Below are 18,957 nucleotides of genomic sequence, written 5' to 3'. Positions count from 1 at the left end.
AGCATTAGCCACACATCAGAGATCCTCTGATTCTAGAAGGCAGCTCACAGGGTTATGTCAATATTTTCTGCAAGCCGCGTTTCTTTCGAAAAGCGAGTGATGGTTGTCAATAAAAAAACTCCCAGCGAAACATGAGAAATCTGCGCTCTACTTCTGGTAACATGGCGTCCAAGCCACAGTTTGGCCGCCCTGACCTGTTTCAGATCTAACTCACTGTGCTTTCCCAAGCATACAAACATCATCCAGGAAACAAGCCATCCCAGCTTCATTTTAAATGAAAGGAACATAACATAGAAAGTGCACTGTCATTTGATATTCTTTAGATGAAAATATTACCCAAGGAATCTGCGCCTTTGTTTCCCTCTAGTTTCCTAATCAATCTCAAACTGAATGTAAAAGGCATGTGAAATTTCTTGCAGTGTTTCATAACATCCCCCCCCCCCTAGCTATGAAAGTTTCTTACAGTGGGTGATCTTGTTAAGTTAAGTAGAGGGACAGCGACAAGCAAAATTTTGCTACCCACTAATTGTCTGAAATCCCATAGATATACTGAGGTGACGAAAGTCGCGGAATACCTCCTGATATGGTGTCCGACCTCATTTTGCCTCCATAGTCCAGAAACTCGATGTGGCACAAACTCAATCAGTCGTTGGAAGTCCCCTGCAGAAATATTGAGCCACACTGCCTCTGTATCTGCCCATAATTGCGAAAGTGTTACTAACGCAGGACTTTATTCTTCAAATGACCTCTCAATTACGTTCCATAAATGTTCGATGGGGTTCATGACAGGCAATCCGGGTGGCCAAATCATTCATTCGAACTGTCCAGAATATTCTTCAAACCAGTCGCGAACAACTGTGGCCTTGTGACATGGCGCATTGTTGTTCATAAAAATTTCATCATTGTTTGGGAACGTGAAGTCCGTGAATGGCTGCAGGTGGTCTCTAAATAGGGGAACGTAACCATTTCTAATCAATAGTCGGTCCCATTCTGTGTAAACACTGTCCACACCATTATGGAGCCACCACCAGCTTGCAAAGTGCCTTGTTGACAACTTGGATCGATAGCTTCATGGGTTCTGCGCCACATTCGAACCCCCACCATCAACTCTTACCAATTGAAATTGGGACTCATCTGAACAGGCCACGGTTTTTCAGCCGCCTAGGGACCACCAGACATGTTCATGAGCCCAGGAGAGGCGCTGCAGCTGGTGTCGTCCTGTCAGCAAAGGCACTTACGTCGGTCGTCTGGTGCCATAGCCCATTAACGCCATATTTCGTTTCACTGTCCTAACGGATACGTTTGTCGTACTTCCCACATTGATTTCTGTCGTTATTTCACGTAGTATTGCTTGTCTGTTATCACTGACAACTAACAGCAAACGCTACAGCTCTTGGTCCTTAAGTTTTATGTGGTGAAAGGTGATGTCTGAAATTTCGTATTGTCAGGACACTCTTGGCACTATGGATCTCGGAATATTGAATTCCCTAACGATTTTTGTAACTGAATGTCCATTGCATCTAGTCCAACTGCCAGTCCACATTCAGTGTCTGTTAATTCCCATCGTGTGGCCTTAATCATTTTGGAACCTTTTCACATGAATCACCTGAGTTCAAATGACAGCTGCACCATCCATTAACACTGTATACCTGGCATACACTATACCACCGCCATCTATAAATGTGCATATCGCTATCCCACGACTTTTCTCTACCCAGTGTAGTTGGTTTGTACAAATTACATGCCTTGTGATTGACCAGCAGTATCATTATAAGCAACTCCATTAATTACTTACTTTATATCTGGGTGTGACACTGAAGGCAGGGCCTTAACATTTATGGAATATACAGTAGCAAATAAGGACTAGAGTACCAGTTGAACAATATGTAGAACAGACTTTTCTCTCAGGTCACAGTCAACATTATGTTATACACTTTGAACCTCTTATTCTGCCTGACATTTAATGTGTCTCCTTCCTCACTCACCTTATTACATCATTAATCTAATTGTGACTGAAAATCCACTCATACCCTATACCTAATAAATGTTTATAGTTTTTAAGAATGTTTTCAGGCTATTAAGTAGAATGTAAGAATATTGATTATATATTGTACATATCGTCACTGTAGGGTGTATTCGGAGCAAAACTAGTTGACGCAATGAAAAACATGAAGTACTAAAATACAACAACTGAGTACCCATCTAGAAATCTTTCCATACCACTTAAATGACTAATTGAACATTGAATGAAATGGTAAGTATAAGGTGATCAGGCGTTTCCATTTACTAAATTATCATGTCTGTGAACACATGATATGAGTTTCAAATTAGTGTGACAATGACAGTTAGACAAAGAAATAAGCCTTATGTCTAATTGTGAAATTCTTAATCGTAAACATGTCAAATCTACAATGCACTGACAATATGTGCGATATCAAAGAACAGAACTAAACACAAATATGTGACAATAAACACTCAATAAGACATTGACATCAAGATACAGATTTACATAATGAGCGAAACAGAATTGAGCTTGTTCTTTAGCTTACTCTCTTTTGGAACATCACACAGGCATTGAGGTTCACTTCTGTCACACTGAGGCACAACGTACAGTGGATGGACAGATTAGTTCGATGCAGCTATCTGGTCATCGCTTGCAACATGATTATGTCACATCTGGCAGATGCAGTCAATGCAGTGGACAGTAGGTGCGCTACCTTGTCTTCGTTGGTACAGTCTATAGCAGGGGTGACCATGACACTGGCTGTGGCTTGACGAAAATGTGGCTAGCATTATCCTATTGCAACAGACCCTTGGACACAGGTGTGTGTCCAGAAACAAGGAGTTGGACATATCTCCAAAGTTCATGTCCATGTGACTGGCGCTGGTTGTAGTAGTCAACTCGATTGTACCCTGACAGTATGTTGCTAAACTGCTCACTAGAGCTTAATGGAAATATATTGTGGAGTAGTTTGAACAGTGAATCCACACTATCCACAAGGTCCGATGAAAAGGTGTGCTGATCTGTACCAAGTGTGATGGTAGATAGCGTCAGGAAGCTCTCACTGTGAGAACAGAAATGATGACATTAAATAGCTGCATAGCACAGTACTGCATGTGGTGCAGACTGGCTAGTGCATATTGTTCTCTGGCAGGAGAAAAAGGTCAGTTTATTCTATGGCGTTGTGGACCATACGATCTGTATAAAATGGAGTGACACTAACAGTTCGCAAAAATATAATGACACAAATATATATCCAAGTGACCCCAAGTGAAAATGAAAACAAACATGTATGCCATACAGTTTCATAATTGTTTTATATAATTAGTCTACAGTTTTAATGTTACTGGCTATCAGTGCCCCTGACTGGCAAAATGACTTAAGTCTTTGGTCATATTGTGCTATCCTGGGGGAAGAACGAAATAATACTAGATTAACAAGTATTTAACACGTTGTTATATTCCCATTTCCACCATGCCATGCTTGAAATATAACACGTTCAAATAATTTTCATACATAGTAATCCTAATTTGTTCTATGGATCATGCAGTTAACTATAAGGCATCATGACTGACTGAACTACCAAGATCCTGGATACAAACTTTGATCCCCACAGTTGGATGAGACGATCACTACGTATTTCTTTACTGATTACTTTCCATTCCATTCATCTCCTCCATGGTCTTTATATGCTGCTCCATACTCCTGTGGACAAAATCTCCCAACACAAGACTAGATCCCACCACACTTATATGTATATATAACTTTACCTTCCATTAAAATATTAATGCATACAAAGTCGAGTTGAGATGCTCATCATGTTACCTTCAGTTTAATATGAATTAAGTGCCTGCATTCTAATAGCTTTGATTTCCCTTACTGTTCCTTGATTATTATAATACTTTAAGGAGTCTCAGTACTGTCCCTCATTACATTGTTCATTGTGCTTAATCTCTCCTGTAGGCTGTTGAACAAACAAAATAAATTTTATAGACAGTATATGCTGTATATCTTTACGTGCTGTTGCTAGATATCAGACTGTTGCAGACTGGTGAACGTCTGAGTGCTCTGCGAAAAACATGTATTCCCATATTCATTGCTCATGCACGTCATCCTTCACTCGACAAGCAAACTTGTTTGCTGCCCATAAACATATTTCTCATGCTCCCATTAAAAAGCACAAAAACTGTTCACACTGAGCACACAATTCGCTCGGACGTTGTCTGACTTCAAACGACAACAAACACATACTACCCAACAAATTCATGTCCACTCACATCACTGGTGAGGACATCAACACACATAAAATCATCGTCTATAGAGCACATAATCCCACGCAGTCAGTTGATAACTAAACAACTAGGAAAGACAAAACGCCAAATGGGGATTACTATCCATATCTTATCCCTCGCAACAGCCACCTGACAGAAGCCAAATACTTGATATGTAACTATCTCTTACTCTTCATATCAGCACGAACTGGAATCTCGATAGTCCCACATATCAACCAACATAGCTCTGCACTCCTTCCTTATCAACTCTCTAACCTAGTACATTTACGCTACAAGTAATCAAGATGACAGATTCCCAGTAATAGAAGAGTGAAACATACGCAATAAATTACACATACTACCAATACACAAAAAAATCATAAACAAATAATCATGTATAAATACTCATAACCATGAGTAATCTACTTGTCCTACTTAATTCTAAACAGAAAAGCATGGGGTAAAAACCCCACTAAAATGTATGACTTATCATAAATATTTAAAAAATCTAGTCTCAGACATACAGCAATCTACTCCCTCCTTCCTACCACTGATTGCGTGATTTTTATCTGTCCCAGGCGGCGCCTGTAGTCCGCATCTGAGCTCTGCCGTATTCACAACTTCTATATCTGTTACCTGCGATAACTTGTGTACTAAATTGCCGGATGCTACAGACATGATTAGCACAATTTTATGGGTTATTTTGCCACGTACGTGGGCGATGTCGTTGGGTAGGAAAGGCTATCGCCTGCACTCTATCCGTCACATATCTTGCAAGTCTCCTAAATTCATCAATATTTACTTTCTTGTGTTCAATAATGGTTCAACGAAATTTGTTAGGCATCTTGTCCTCGCACAACCACAGTGTTTCTGTGGTGGCGATGGGCTCGTCAAGATATAAATTTCTTGTTTACAGTTCGCTCAGTAACCACACTACATTCTTGAATCTTGTAACTTTTAGCGCCTGCAAACTCAACATTTCCTCTTTAATAATATTTTGTTTTATGCCGTACCAGCAAATCTCGAGGAACTTCTCTCAGAAAGCCACAAACGACAAGCACTTCCTGTTTACTGGTAGCAGCCTGTTTAGTGCCACTGGGTCTAGGAGTGTCACTAAATAATTGAGACAAAAAGGTCGTGGCTATTTTTGTGGGAAACAATTATCAGATTGATGTACCCAAGCTACCGGATTGATCGACGTCCCATTGTCCTTGAATTCCTCAAGCATATACAATGTCGAATAGTTCTCCTAGTCCAGCATTTCCTTATCTCTCTCATGAGTTTTGTAATTGTCTCACAGTGTCTGTAGGATACTGGCTTGGCAACATTTATTAGGCTAACTCCCGCTGCATTAGTGCTTGACATCTCTTCCCCAAATTGATGTACAAGTTTATTGACCGTTGCCTCGCAGTCAGTTTCATTAATGTTATTCAGCCTGTCTCCATTTTCGCACATATTCTCTGTTTTCGATTGAACGGTACCTGCTTACCATGTCCCTGCTTCTTTGCTCTCTACTTGAATAGCTCTATTCTCTGTTCTCTGTGACTGTAGCTCGACTGTACTTCTGTAGATCTTTATCTTTCTCTCAGTGTTCATGCTATTCAGTTCAGCCTCTGCCTTCCAGTTCTTTTCATTTCTTTGGTGCACGGCCTCTTCTAGTTTTTCTTCATAGTTTTCTCGAATTGGTCCATATGCTCATCCTTCTTGCCCACTAGTCTCTCCCACTCTTCTTATCGCCTCTCCACATCGTTGATCCCATTCTACAACTTTAAAATTGCTACCCAACTCGTCTCCTCTATCCTCTTACACTCTTCCTTTGCCGCTATTACTAACCTGTTTGCTTCTTGGGCTCCATTTACCGCCTCCTGAGCAATTTTCTTCATATACTCTGCCAGTTTGGCAATTTTCTTCGTGTCTCCCTTTAGTCCTCGAATTTAATTTTTTATCGTCTCCCAAATATCCTTGTTTTCTTACCGTATTTTCTTCTACATGTCCTCGTTTTCCTCCCTAATTTTTTCTCCCATTTCCTTATTTTCTTTCCTCATTGCTTGTACCGTTTCTACCATATCCTGAATTTCTTGTCTCATTCCCTTCAAAAACTTCATGATACTGAACTCCTCATCTGTCATTTCATTGTTTTGCGCTTCCTGGTTCGGCCTTGTGCCCTCCTCTTCCTCCTGGTTGTGAATTCTTTCCTCTTCTAAATCCTGTTGTAACTTCTCTTCGTCTCCTCTTCGATAAACTAGCTTTTCATGTGCCCTTTGACCAGTGTGATCACTGGTTCAAATGGCTGTGAACACTATGGGACACAACATGTGAGGTCATCAGTCCCCTAGAACTTAGAACTACTTAAACCTAACTAACCTAAGGACATCACACACATCCATGCCCGAAGCAGGATTCGAACCTGCGACCGTAGCAGTCACACGGTTCCAGACTGAAGTGCCTAGAACCACACGGCCACTGCAGCCGGCGTGATCACTGGTATACAATTCGTTATAAATTCCGTTATCTTCCCATAGACCAGATTTAATTCCCCAAATGTTTCTATTTTCTTCCTCGTCCAGAATATCCACCCTTTCTGCGGAACTGCTCCCATTTCTACATCCCTGACAGATTACCAGTAATAGAAGGGTGAAACATACGCAATAAATTACACACACTACCCATACACAAAAAAATCATGAATAAATAATCACGTATAAATACTCATAACCATGAATAATCTACTTATCCTACTTAATTATAAACAGAAAAGCATGGGGTAAAAACCCCACTAAAATGTATTACTTATCATACTTAATTATTTACAAATTCTAATCTCAGTCATACAGTAATCTACTGTATGACTTCCTACCACTGATTACGTGATTTGCATCTGTTCCAGGCGGCGCCTGTCGTCCCACATTTTCTGACCTTCAACTCTACCAGTAATTTGCTTTGTCTCCTCATTTATTCTAAGAACACTCTTTTCCTCTGTGCAACCTGAGTCTGGTGGGTCCACAGTCATCAGAATATGGTATCAGACCACAGACATGCATATCTCACAAATGTCATAACTCGGTTGGGGAATTCATTTGCTGTTATGCTCATCCCTCGATTTAATGCTATGAATTCTGATGGTTATGACTAAAGAGATTCACTGCACTTGATGCCCTTGAAAGTTGTTGTCCTCATGTTTTCCATTTTAATATTCAACGTGGAACAAAATGATCAAAAAGAACACAAAACTTTGACCACCTCATGTCTTCTGACTGACCATGAATCTATTACTACCCAACCCTTTCCCATTTTCCGTTTGTCCCCCACACCTCTACTTCATCTGCAACCACTCCTGACAGTGAATCTGTTCCGATGCACAGCTTATTGATTTCAGGATAAATTTTCTCCTCCACATACAACACAAAATACTATACAAATCTTTCCCAATAAATCTTTCTCCAGGAAAACTTCTCTCAAAATTCTTCTTGTTAATCAATCTACAGTAATTATCTGTGGCACTCTCGCAGCTCCCCTTATTTCTTCCTCCTCAAATGTAGCCATGTGCAGTGTTTGCATTCTTGTGTAGAGTGTTCATACTGTTGACACATAGCACAAACCTCCCATTTCACTTCATTACGTGGTGTGCTCTGCCTGGTGTGGTTGCACTGCATGCATTTTGTAGAACGTAGACTTTCTGTACCATGTGAGCTCTCTTTGAGTTGATTCAGATCCGGTAGCTCATTCCCATGAACCAACCTGAGACAAAATATTCGATATTGTGACATAAAATTCTATTAACACTCCTGTGAAAGCCTGATGCTCCTCAAACAACAGAAACAAAAATAAAATATAACAATGTTATTCCAATTTGTGACAAACAATAAATTGCATTTATGAAACATATCTACATATAAGATCCTTCCAAAAATACCACTGGAAGTGGATAAGAATCTAAAAAAATCATGAACATGAACCTAGAGAGAAAAAAGTACACGGGTTATTAATTCGCTCCAGCAAGTACCAGAAACTATCATGGCAAAATGTTTTTGTTTCTGGTCCGGTCACGCCAATAAGTGAGATGAACAAACAAAAATCACAGACATTAATAATTCGACTGCACATCAGGGGATCCAAAAAAGAATCATATCTTGAGCATGGGTTCACCAATTTACATGGAACGTTCTGTATGTGTAAAGCTACCCAGACCCAGAAAAGTAGTTGTAAACCAGACATATCTTTAAGGTCTAAGCTATAAATTTAATATGCACAACTTTAAGGAATAACGAAATTTCCAAGGCCTTAGCTGTAGATCCTAAAGTTGACATTTACATAAAAATATTTTAATATGAGTAAGGTGTTTAACAGAGAAAATCCTTTGAATCGAAGGTGTTTAACAGAGAAAATCCTTCAGTTAACACATTATTCAATAAACATATCCACATCGAACAAGTTATGAAAGACAATGAAATGGTTTAAAAACTCTATTCATGTAAATTCTAATTACTGCATTTCTACTCATGTGGAGCGTTCCCTTATTGAATGATGAAAGTATGCCCTCCTGACGGATTTGTCGACCTGAACATGACTCTCAAAGTTCGTTAGCCTTAAATGAAAACAGTGAAAGTAAGCCGCTGGTTAATCAAGAGGCTCCAACACTCAATACAGCAGTTGTGGCCCTGAAACAGGCGATCGTACATATGTCTCCAAGTGCAGACCGAGAAATGGCCTATCACGCCAATAGTGCCACTTACGCCCAGAGTCAGCTGTGTCGTGCGAATGGCTCTGCTGTAGAGAAACTGATGGTGCACCGATCTCTGTCTCCAACAAATATTACCGATATGCACACGATGCACACAGCTCGTCATCTCTTTTGATTCACGCTCCTTACAGACTCCACTAATTTTCATTAATTCCTGTGCCCTGCTATCATTTCCTGCCAATCACTGCACGCCCACCAATAGCAAAAAGTGCCAATATGCTGGCCCAGTCGCATGGATCCTTCCAGCGCACAGAATCCCGCCAACACAATGTATCGCAGCACAATCCCAATCACAGGACAAAACGCCATCTTATTTAAAGGAAAAAAAAAATAGGTTGCTGCAGCTATATCTCTGTGACAGCACTGACTAACTGACTAGTTTACCAATGGCAGGGCTAGGCCAATATTTTCTGAAAGCCGTGTTTCTTTCAGAAAGCGAGTGATGGCTATCTACAAAAAGCTCTCAGCAAAACATGAGACAACGGCGCTCTCCTGCTGGTAGCGTCGCGTTGCAGCCATAGTTAGGCCGCTGAGCAAGGCCTGTGTTGAAATACACATGTGCCAGCCATCTCCTGGATCGCTCCTGGCGTTCCAACTTCCAGGAAGACAGACACCTGAGGTTCCGGACTGCGCTGGCAGCAAAAGACCACTTTCCTCACGTTCCTCACAGCATTCTCTCCTCAGCCTGTCTCAAATCCAACGGTGTGTGCTTTCCCATGCAAACAAAAAACATTCAGAAAACAAGCTATCCAAGCACCACGTAAATGGAAGGAAATGAACGTAGAGATAATGAAGTATGTCCAGTCACTGCCGTTCGACATACTTTCGATGAAAACACTGCAGAAGAAGTCCGCACTGTTGTCTCTCTCTAGTTACCTAACAAACATCGAATTGGATGAATAAGGCAGGCAAAATTGTTTGCTGCATTTCAGCGTCTCCATAAAATTTCTTTAGGATTAAGAATGTCTGCCCCGAATCTACATCCTATACAGCACGGCTGCACTTACCAAACCAGTCAGTGTCGCAGTCGAAATCTGACCCAGAGTCCAAAATTCTGCAACTGTCGATATCTGAGGTTAGAGATGAAGTGTGCCAAAACCTTCACTTCCCTCCTCTCCTGAACATTCCATGAAACAAGCCCCACCTAATTTTCTTGAGCCAATCAAAAAGCATAACTTGTAGTCAGCCGATGAGACAAGAGGGGATTGACTCTTCGAAACCCCTCCTAAGAAAATTTTCATAACATGTAACTAGAAGCTTTCATGTGTGGAAAGAGACAGCGAGATATATTTAATGGCTGGTACAACTCCAATCTGTTGCGATGTTCCCGGACTAAGAAACTTCGAAATTCCATCGTTTAGTCGCTTCGGAAAACCAGAGATTTGCGATCCTGGGGGTCGCAGCATCTTTCCAATCTTGAGAAATGGCTTTGGCAGGGCAGGGATTTTATACCCCACTCCAAATTACTCAAAGAATGATCTAGCTATTGTCCCTACAAAGAAAGGGAGAAAACTTGCGAGTAACTGACCACCTCAGCACGCTCTGCTGTGATAAACCTATGAGTAAACAATTCTCTAATTTGTAACAGACAAGATTTTCAGGACACAAGAGAAAGGCATGTCTTCGGCTGGTACATGACACTGTAGCGCTTCACGACAAACCACTTGGAATGTAAATAATGTCTGTCCTTTGAAGCTTCTTCCCTCATAGGCGCCGGCCGCGGTGGTCTAGCGGTTCTAGGGACTCAGTCCGGAACCGCGCGACTACTACGGTCGCAGGTTCGAATCCTGCCTCGGGCATGAATGTGTGTGATGTTCTTAGGTTAGTTAGGTTTAAGTAGTTCTAAGTTCTAGGCGACTGATGACCACAGATGTTAAGTCCCATAGTGCTCAGAGCCAATTTTGAACCCCTCATAGACTTTGTAACGCAAACAGTAAGCTACCTTTTGTGAGGAAACATTCAGGTAGATCGCCCACTCAATTTGCTACCAGGTTGTAGACCCTGCAGATATACATTCTCTCATGCCATATAGGGTCTCCCTCACTCCTAAGATGCACTGGTCATACAAATTTAACTACCACATGAAACAAAATTGTTAAGGCTTTTGTGGCCAGTTGTCGACAAACTGCCTATTTGCTTCTGTCTCAGGTTCTTCGGCCGACATTCGTCTGATGATTTTACTGACGTTTCGCCAGCACGAGTGGCTGGCATTATTAAAGCTTCTCCCTTCATTGCCGGTGGTGAACTGGAGCCGAACTCGCGGCCACAGACTGTATGTACCTGGCGCGCCAACGTCCGAGGGCTTCTCCGCGGTCATTTCCGGTGCGGTTCTCCTCTTGCTACCTGCGACGGTCGTTCGCTTCAGTACGGGAAACCAGGATCCGTTTACCTTAATGCTTTCCTCTTTCTTGTTGAAACGGTTCGCGCGTTTTTGTATTTCTACAGCTTCTCTGAACAAGCGCGTGTGATAGTGCTTCTCTACAGCCAAAACTTCCGTGTCGGCGAATTTTATTACGTGGTCGGTCTCATTCAGTGCGTGCTCTGCCACGGCCGATTTCTCCACCTGCCCCAACCTGCAATGTCGCTTATGCTCTTTGATCTTGGTGTTAATTGATCGTCCAGTCATTCCGACATAAACTTTCCCGCATGTGCATGGTATACGTTATACTCCCGACATTGCACGTGGGTCTCTTTTCTCCTTCGCCGATCTCAGACACTCTTTGATCTTCCTTGTCGGTTTGAAAATCGTCTTTACGTCATGCTTGCGCAATATACGGTCGAATCTGTCCGTCACTCTGGGAATGTATGGCAGAAAGGCCGTACCCGACATTTCTTTTTCCCTGTTCCTTACTTCGCCGAGTGTTTGGCTCTGTTACACTTCTAATATAATTTGTGGAGTACCCATTGCTCCTCAGAACAATTTCCAGGTGTTGCATTTCTCGTTTGAGGTGTTGCGGCTTACATATTCGTCCTGCTCTCGTTACGAGCGTACTAATCATCCATCTTTTCTGGCTCGGGTGGTGGTTTGACAGTTTGTGCAGGTATCGGTCCGTGTGTGTCGGTTTTCGATACACACTATGTCCCAGGTTTTCACCGTCCCTTGTGACCGGCACATCTAGAAATGGCAGTTTCTTGTCCTTTTCTACTTCCATGGTAAATGTGATGTCGGCATGGAGGCTGTCGAAGTGTCTTAGTAAGTCACCGAGCTCTTCTTCACCATGGCTCCACACAATGAAATTATCATCGACGTACCTGTACCACACCTTAGGTTTACAAGTCACTGAGTCCAGTGCCTGTACTTGGAAATGTTCCGTTAAGAAGTTGGCCACCACTGGACTAAGAGGACTACCCATGGCAACGCCTCCCAACTGTTTGTAGAAATTGTCAATCCACGTGAAATAGCTCGTGGTGAGACATGCATGGAAGAGCTTTGTGACGTCTTGCGGGAAAATGGAACCGATGTGCTCCAGAACGTCGCTGAGTGGCAATTTCGTGAACAAAAGAACAATATCAGAGCTGACCAGGATGTCGTTTGGTGCAAGTTTTAGTTTCTTTGGCTTCTCAATGCTTCAGATATGTGCACAGCGCAGATATGATGTCATATCTGTCTGACTGTAGTCATAAAAGAACTGTGCATGTAAGCGCAAGTGTAGAGCAAACAACTGCAATTACAGTAAATCACAATACACCGATTTAAAGAACAGAAAAGGACGAATCCAACGGCATACAGATATACTGTGTGGAGGATTTGTAGAAAACGTTACAGTGCCGATGATGTCCCATTAACAGAAATTTAATAAATAATTAATAACTACTGTAATTTTAATTGCACAAAAGAGACTGACCTGTCAGTTAGTATCACTCATCAGTATGCATCGACTGAGATAGTTTCACATTCTATTACACAAATAATTAAACTGTGAGAGCCACTTTAAGAGGATATTTGATTAAAATCAGCAATTTTTGTTTACCAAATCAGTTACACTGCTACCAATGCACCAACACTGACTGTGCTGACAGACATACAAACAGGTCATGAACAACATCTAATTCATAAGATTTATATATGAAAATTTTAGTTCAACTAATTGTTCGTATTTTTGTGTAATTTTGTACTTACTTTAAAAAATATCGGACAATAATGGGTTTGGTTGAGAATAGTTATTAGTGAATCACAAACTCTACGTTTTATTACCGAAATTATTACTCATATCAAACATTTTAAACACACCCAACCTTAGCAACGTAACCATGCTAGTGACAGCGAGCAACCAGTGCCGACACACACACGCACACACACACACGCATTCTGGACTGAAAACTGCTGGACACACACACCAAACGGTCACACCAAGCAATAACAATCACTACCTCAGAACGCATTGTCAGCGGGAAAATGCTAGACTAGGCTTAACCAGCGGTAGATGCAGTAATGTAATATATAATACGCTATGAAGCAGATTGGTAAGTTAATGACCAAAAGTCACAATTAATAACCAATATATCGACGCAGGAGGATATGCGATATTCACAGCACGACAGTTGGAAATATACCGCAATGGTTCAGTGGGTACTTTGAGAAACCCATAGTGGTTGGGAATCCGATTTATTCTGCCCGTAGTTCAGCACTAAATTAGCATTGGAGGGCAGTGTGCAGGGTAAAAATCGTAGAGGGAGACCAAGAGATGAATACACTAAGCAGATTCAGAAGGATGTAGGTTGCAGTAAGTACTGGGAGATGAAGAAGCTTGCACAGGATAGAGTAGCAAGGAGAGCTGCATCAAACCAGTTTCAGGACTGAAGACAACAACAACAACAACAACAACAGTTCAGTAGAACTTGTGTATTTGCCGCGACTTAAACTAGGTGGAACGTGGAGTTATATGCAGCGATTCTATTTTTTGTCATGGCTCCCATAGACTGAGGAATATTATAGGATGAGTTGCACGTGTGTTCGGTAAGCAATCGATTTGCCGAAGTTTGCCACCAACTTTGCCTATAACTGAGACTATCTGATCATTCCATTTCATGTGAACACTAGGCGTTATATCATTACTATTCTATGCATTAATATTTTCAGTTTGTCTAATTCACATAGCATATAAAACATCACGAATAACATTTAATTTATAAGATTTATGCGTTTAAATTTTAGTTTAATTAATTGTTTATATTTTGTGTAATTTTGTACTTAATTTAAAAATAGCGGACAATCATGGATTTGGTTGAGAACGCTTATTTCTGAATCACAAACTGCACGATTTATCACTGAAATATTCATTTCAAACATTTTTAACGCAACCGGCCTTAGCAACGAAACCATCGTAGTAACATATTTTGTGGTACTTGCTTAACTTTCTGTTAAGTTACTAGGGCTATTATATCCTTGTTCAATTTATTCTTTTGCCCACATACAACTACCAGTTAGCAGTAGTATGGGTTTTACTCAGCGCTGAAGTTAAAATACGAACGGAATTATTTATAAACACTGCTACCACTGAAAGTCTTGTAACAATCGATTCTGTATCCTCGAGAATTTCAGGGGGTGTTGCACTTCGATATTCATTTGTTTTCTGTTTGTTTCTGATCTCGTGGTAGTGTTTTCGGATGGCAGCACTAACGCATCAAATGCTGGTTTCTGAAAATGGCCGATGAACAGGTGAGTGAAGAAACTAAGATTTATGTTAATTATTTACTTAGGGCATGACATGAAAGTTAATAAATACGCCCCGAGTAACTGGAAAAGACCATAGATTTCTGTTACATATTGAATTGTATTGCTTTATGTTATGTTTTAGCTGAAATGAAAGTGAACACTGAGTTTATCGTTAGTTGCGCGCCGGAAAGAAACGCCAGTCAAAATCAAATATAAACAAATAGGAGTTCGTGCGTAAAGCTCATTGTCAGCTTGAAAATACGCCAATACAAGGTGTGTAGTAAGGGAAAAACTGACTTGTGAAAAGTATACAACGCACTTGTGAGATAAAACGTACTATTAATCAGTGTAGAAGGACAAAAACATTCGCAAATGACGGGAATAATGTAACGTTTGAGTACATCATAAAGAGTAGTAGAGCTACAGCTGTTCATTACAGAATAAACTTAAATTGTTTATGAGGTATTGTATTATCTTGTTGATGTCTTTTGTTGACTTTTTAGGAGGTGCGGCAATTGGAGTTACTTTGTAAACAACTCTACGAATCCCAGGATTCAAATCATCGCGCTGAAGCTGAGAAGGCATTAGTTGGTTTCCAAAATGCACCAGACACTTTGGCAAAGTGTCAGCTTCTGCTCGAGAGGGGAGACTCTTGTTATGCCCAATTATTGGCTGCTACAACTCTCACTAAACTTGTTTCAAGGAGTGCTCAAGGTCTGAGTTTACAGCAGAGAGTTGACATACGTAAGTTACATTCACCTTGTCTGCAATTATGTATGAGTATGCACTTTAATTATAGAGAATTATTGACAATGTTGTTCCATCATAAAGGTAATAATGAAAGCAAGGGAACTGTTTTTGTAGTCGATTACTATTTAGGTCCCACATTCTTCAAAGTTACCAGTTGTAGGTAAGGAAATAATGATTAAAACGAAAAAAATATTTTACTCAGTTTAGAGTGCTTGAAGCACAAATTGTCTTTGTTCTCCCACATGCTTTTATTTGTAATGTTTTCGTTTCCTTCTTGAGGGATGTGCAGTTATTTCTTGTGTTCCATACATTTTGGGCCAGATGAACTTATGAGTACTGGTCGGACATTGAGCAGACCGTATTTTGTAAATATGGCCACCCACTGTTTACCTGTTGAGTAGAGCTGCCGCTGTACAGTACATGCTGAAGTGTAGAACAATAAGAGCACTTTTCCTTCATAATGCATTGTTTTGTAATGCATGTATTTTGCATACCTAATGAAATAATGTAATCAGGCTAAACAAAGTAAATGGTCTGTGTGTTTTGAACATTGATTGGATCTGTTTTATATCCTTTTTAGACTAGCTGTCACAACCACTCATCACACTATTTTTACAAGAGACAAAAAAATCGTATATGTACAAAGCAACAATACATTTCTACCTGGCCACTAATGATCATTCGATCTTCTTCAATATTTGGCTCATTCCGCATGAAGTGAGCCAAGTGGTCATTTTTTGAAAATCAGTACAGTAAAGATTTAGGCATGGTAATACACAACAAAATATCAAATTTAATGATTTGAATCTCATTTTTACTGTATTCAAGATATTTAGTTATGAATTGTCATCCCAAAGTTGTAGTTGACTATAGTCCATAAACACCAAAAAGCTTCATTATATTGGCTGAACTGATATGCTGTCTGTGAAACAGATGATGCAACAAAAAGTGCCTTACTGTTTAACAGTAGGTTTCCTTTATATCCTGCACTGAATATTTTTTTCTGGTAAGCTTTCTTTTGAATTTTTTTTCTCTTTTTGAAAGTGTCAGGGATTACTGTCACCCCTGTGACAGAAAAGAAGATAAAGTTTGCTTCTTGCTTGAACAAATACTTCAAAGTTGTTAATATTATAGGAAAGTGAGGTTAAGAAAATGTATTAACTCCTAAATCTATTAAGTTTTGGAAATAACTGTATTCTGTACAGGAATGTTGTCACTGGTGTGACAGTAATATTTGTCATGGGTGTGACAATATTCACACATTTTTTAAAGATTTTCCAGTGTAATTAAATATCAGTATATAAAATTTAAAAGAATCTGTAGTTCTTATACTGGTGAGATTTCAAATAAATAGAGGTCTACAGATGTTAAAAATAAATCTTACATTCCCAGATAATGATTTCTTCAACAGAAAGAATGAGAAAGCTGTGGGATAAAATGAATGAAGATCCACTGAAACATGAACACTTACAAAAGGAGAGAGAAAGAGACAGAATGAGAAGAATGAAGAACAGAGAGCAGCTGCTGATGAACCAATGCAGTCTACTAAAAAAGAGAGAGAATGGTAAAACTAGACAAAGGTTGTGTAGAGAAAGGAAACAGAAAAATATGGCAGAAACAAACCGTACCAGTGAATTAGGATCCTACAAATGTTCCCAGACATTAGTCGAAGCTGTACACAAGGAAAAAACATCACTTCCAAACAGTCCAAGGAAATGGACTGCTGTTGTCAGGAAACTAGTTAAGGAACTGGATCTTGCTGACATTAAAAGAAATGTTAAGATATCCCCAAAAGGTTCAAGAAGTTTGCCAACTGAAACAAGGAATAAAGTAGTTGAGTATTTTTGTCAAGATGATGATAGTTGAGCTACTCCTGGTATTCATGATGTAAAATCTGTTAATGACCGCAGAAGTGGAAAACGAGAACATGTTCAGAAGCGGTATATGATTATGACTGTTGGTGAGGCCTATGAGGAATTTAAGAATTCAAACCCTGATACTAAGGAAACTAAAGCTGGAACCTTTTTCATCAACAAGCTACAGAGTGAGAGGGGAAATGGACAGAATTTTGTTGCTGTTTGCCAATCAGTGTGTGTGGCCGATTAAATCAATGATATGTTTTTAAAACCTCGTGAGAAATAAAACAAACTCTTTTCTGCTAATGAAAATGACATTTCAATTGTTTCTTTACAAAAGAATGTTGTTAAAATTTTGAATCTTCCTGCAATTCAAATGAAAGGAAATAGTTTTGGGTCAACAGAAACATCCGATCTCACGCGTCGGCTTTGACCCGTGATGTAAGGGTGTTGTGGTGTGTGACGTCATTACGGTGCGGAGTTTGGCTTGTGAGTGTGGCGTGTTTGTAGCTGTTGCCTCGTTGACGTTACCTTAGTAGGAGTTTTAGGGCCTGTAATATATAGTTTACCTTTTTACTGTACTTTTTGTTTTAACGTTGTCTATGAGGCTTTTATCAGTTTGCCATTAGATTGTTCAATCTTTATGGTCTATAAGTTTTGTCGCTACTCGTTATGTCTAATGAATCAATATTGTTTTTTTTTCTTTTTTTTAATTTGTTTCTTTTTTTTATCTTTTGATTGACCTACACATTGATCTGTAGCGTAGCCCTGAATATGAGGTTAGGTTGGGAGTTTTTTTTTGGCGGGGGGGGGGGGGGGCGCAGCCCCCCCCCCCCCCCCCCCCCCCCCCCCCCCGCCTGGCCTTGAGTACCACTTGTTTATTATTATCTTTGTTTGCTATCAATGTTAGCAGATTGTTCTTGTGAAACCTTTGTGTGTGTTTTTCTATGTGTTTTCGTCTTTGTGATACGTATGCAACGTTTTTATATCCGCCATATTGGAATTGTCGTTTATGGTCGTTTCCGCCATATGTGTGACGTCATGGGTCAAAGCCGACGGGTTGGATCGGACGCTTCCGTATTTCCATAGTTTTTTATTACTTTTGTGAAACTATTTCTCTGTATATTTCTTTAGTTAGCTAGTTGAATATTCATTCCTTTATTTATTTGAACATGGCAATGCTTCATTCTCCATATTGTGTATTATGTTGAGCTAAGAGAGTGTTTCAGTTAAAGATGAGCTGTCTGTTAGTCTCTATTAAAGAATTGTGTTTTTTTATTAATTTAACACCAACACCACTTTCATTAAGCAATATGATTTGTTTGTACTGCAAAAAATGTAATGAATCCATTATCACCCTTTATTGTCGGACGTACTGAGAGAAATTTGTACATATCACACCCGTGACATAATTATGTCACACCTGTGACAACAGAAATTATGTTATTACTTTGCAAATAATGTAAGTTTCTTTCTGATATTTTCATGGCTAATACAGTAAGTTTTCAGTATTGTACAGTTATTAATTTGTTTACATCCAATTCACAGATTTTTCCCTGTAATGGTCAATGTGCTACAATGCACTTCTGCATTTTGTCAAACCCATGACCTATGATTTTTGGCTAATAATATAGGTTTCCATCAGTTACTAAAAGAAAATTATATTCAGACTTAGTAATGTA

The 18,957-nt window shown here is 39.9% G+C and overlaps 1 protein-coding gene across 4 annotated transcripts in view; it reads left to right on the top strand.

Annotated features, from left to right (window-relative positions):
* The first annotated feature begins 14,572 nt into the window (after window positions 1–14,572).
* Window positions 14,573–18,957, top strand: part of LOC126174977 (exportin-7) — a 225,119-nt gene continuing 220,734 nt past the window's right edge. For all 4 annotated transcript variants that reach the window (XM_049921463.1, XM_049921456.1, XM_049921480.1 and 1 more), the window contains exons 1-2: window positions 14,573–14,672; window positions 15,173–15,413. In XM_049921463.1, the coding sequence (XP_049777420.1) occupies window positions 14,658–14,672; window positions 15,173–15,413 (256 nt within the window). In that variant the 5' untranslated portion in view covers window positions 14,573–14,657. The remainder of the gene's footprint in view (window positions 14,673–15,172; window positions 15,414–18,957) is intronic.

This window comes from Schistocerca cancellata, chromosome 1 (genome assembly GCF_023864275.1).
Source record: "Schistocerca cancellata isolate TAMUIC-IGC-003103 chromosome 1, iqSchCanc2.1, whole genome shotgun sequence".
Lineage (NCBI taxonomy): Eukaryota > Metazoa > Arthropoda > Insecta > Orthoptera > Acrididae > Schistocerca > Schistocerca cancellata.
This window is presented reverse-complemented; position numbering and strand designations above follow the sequence as displayed.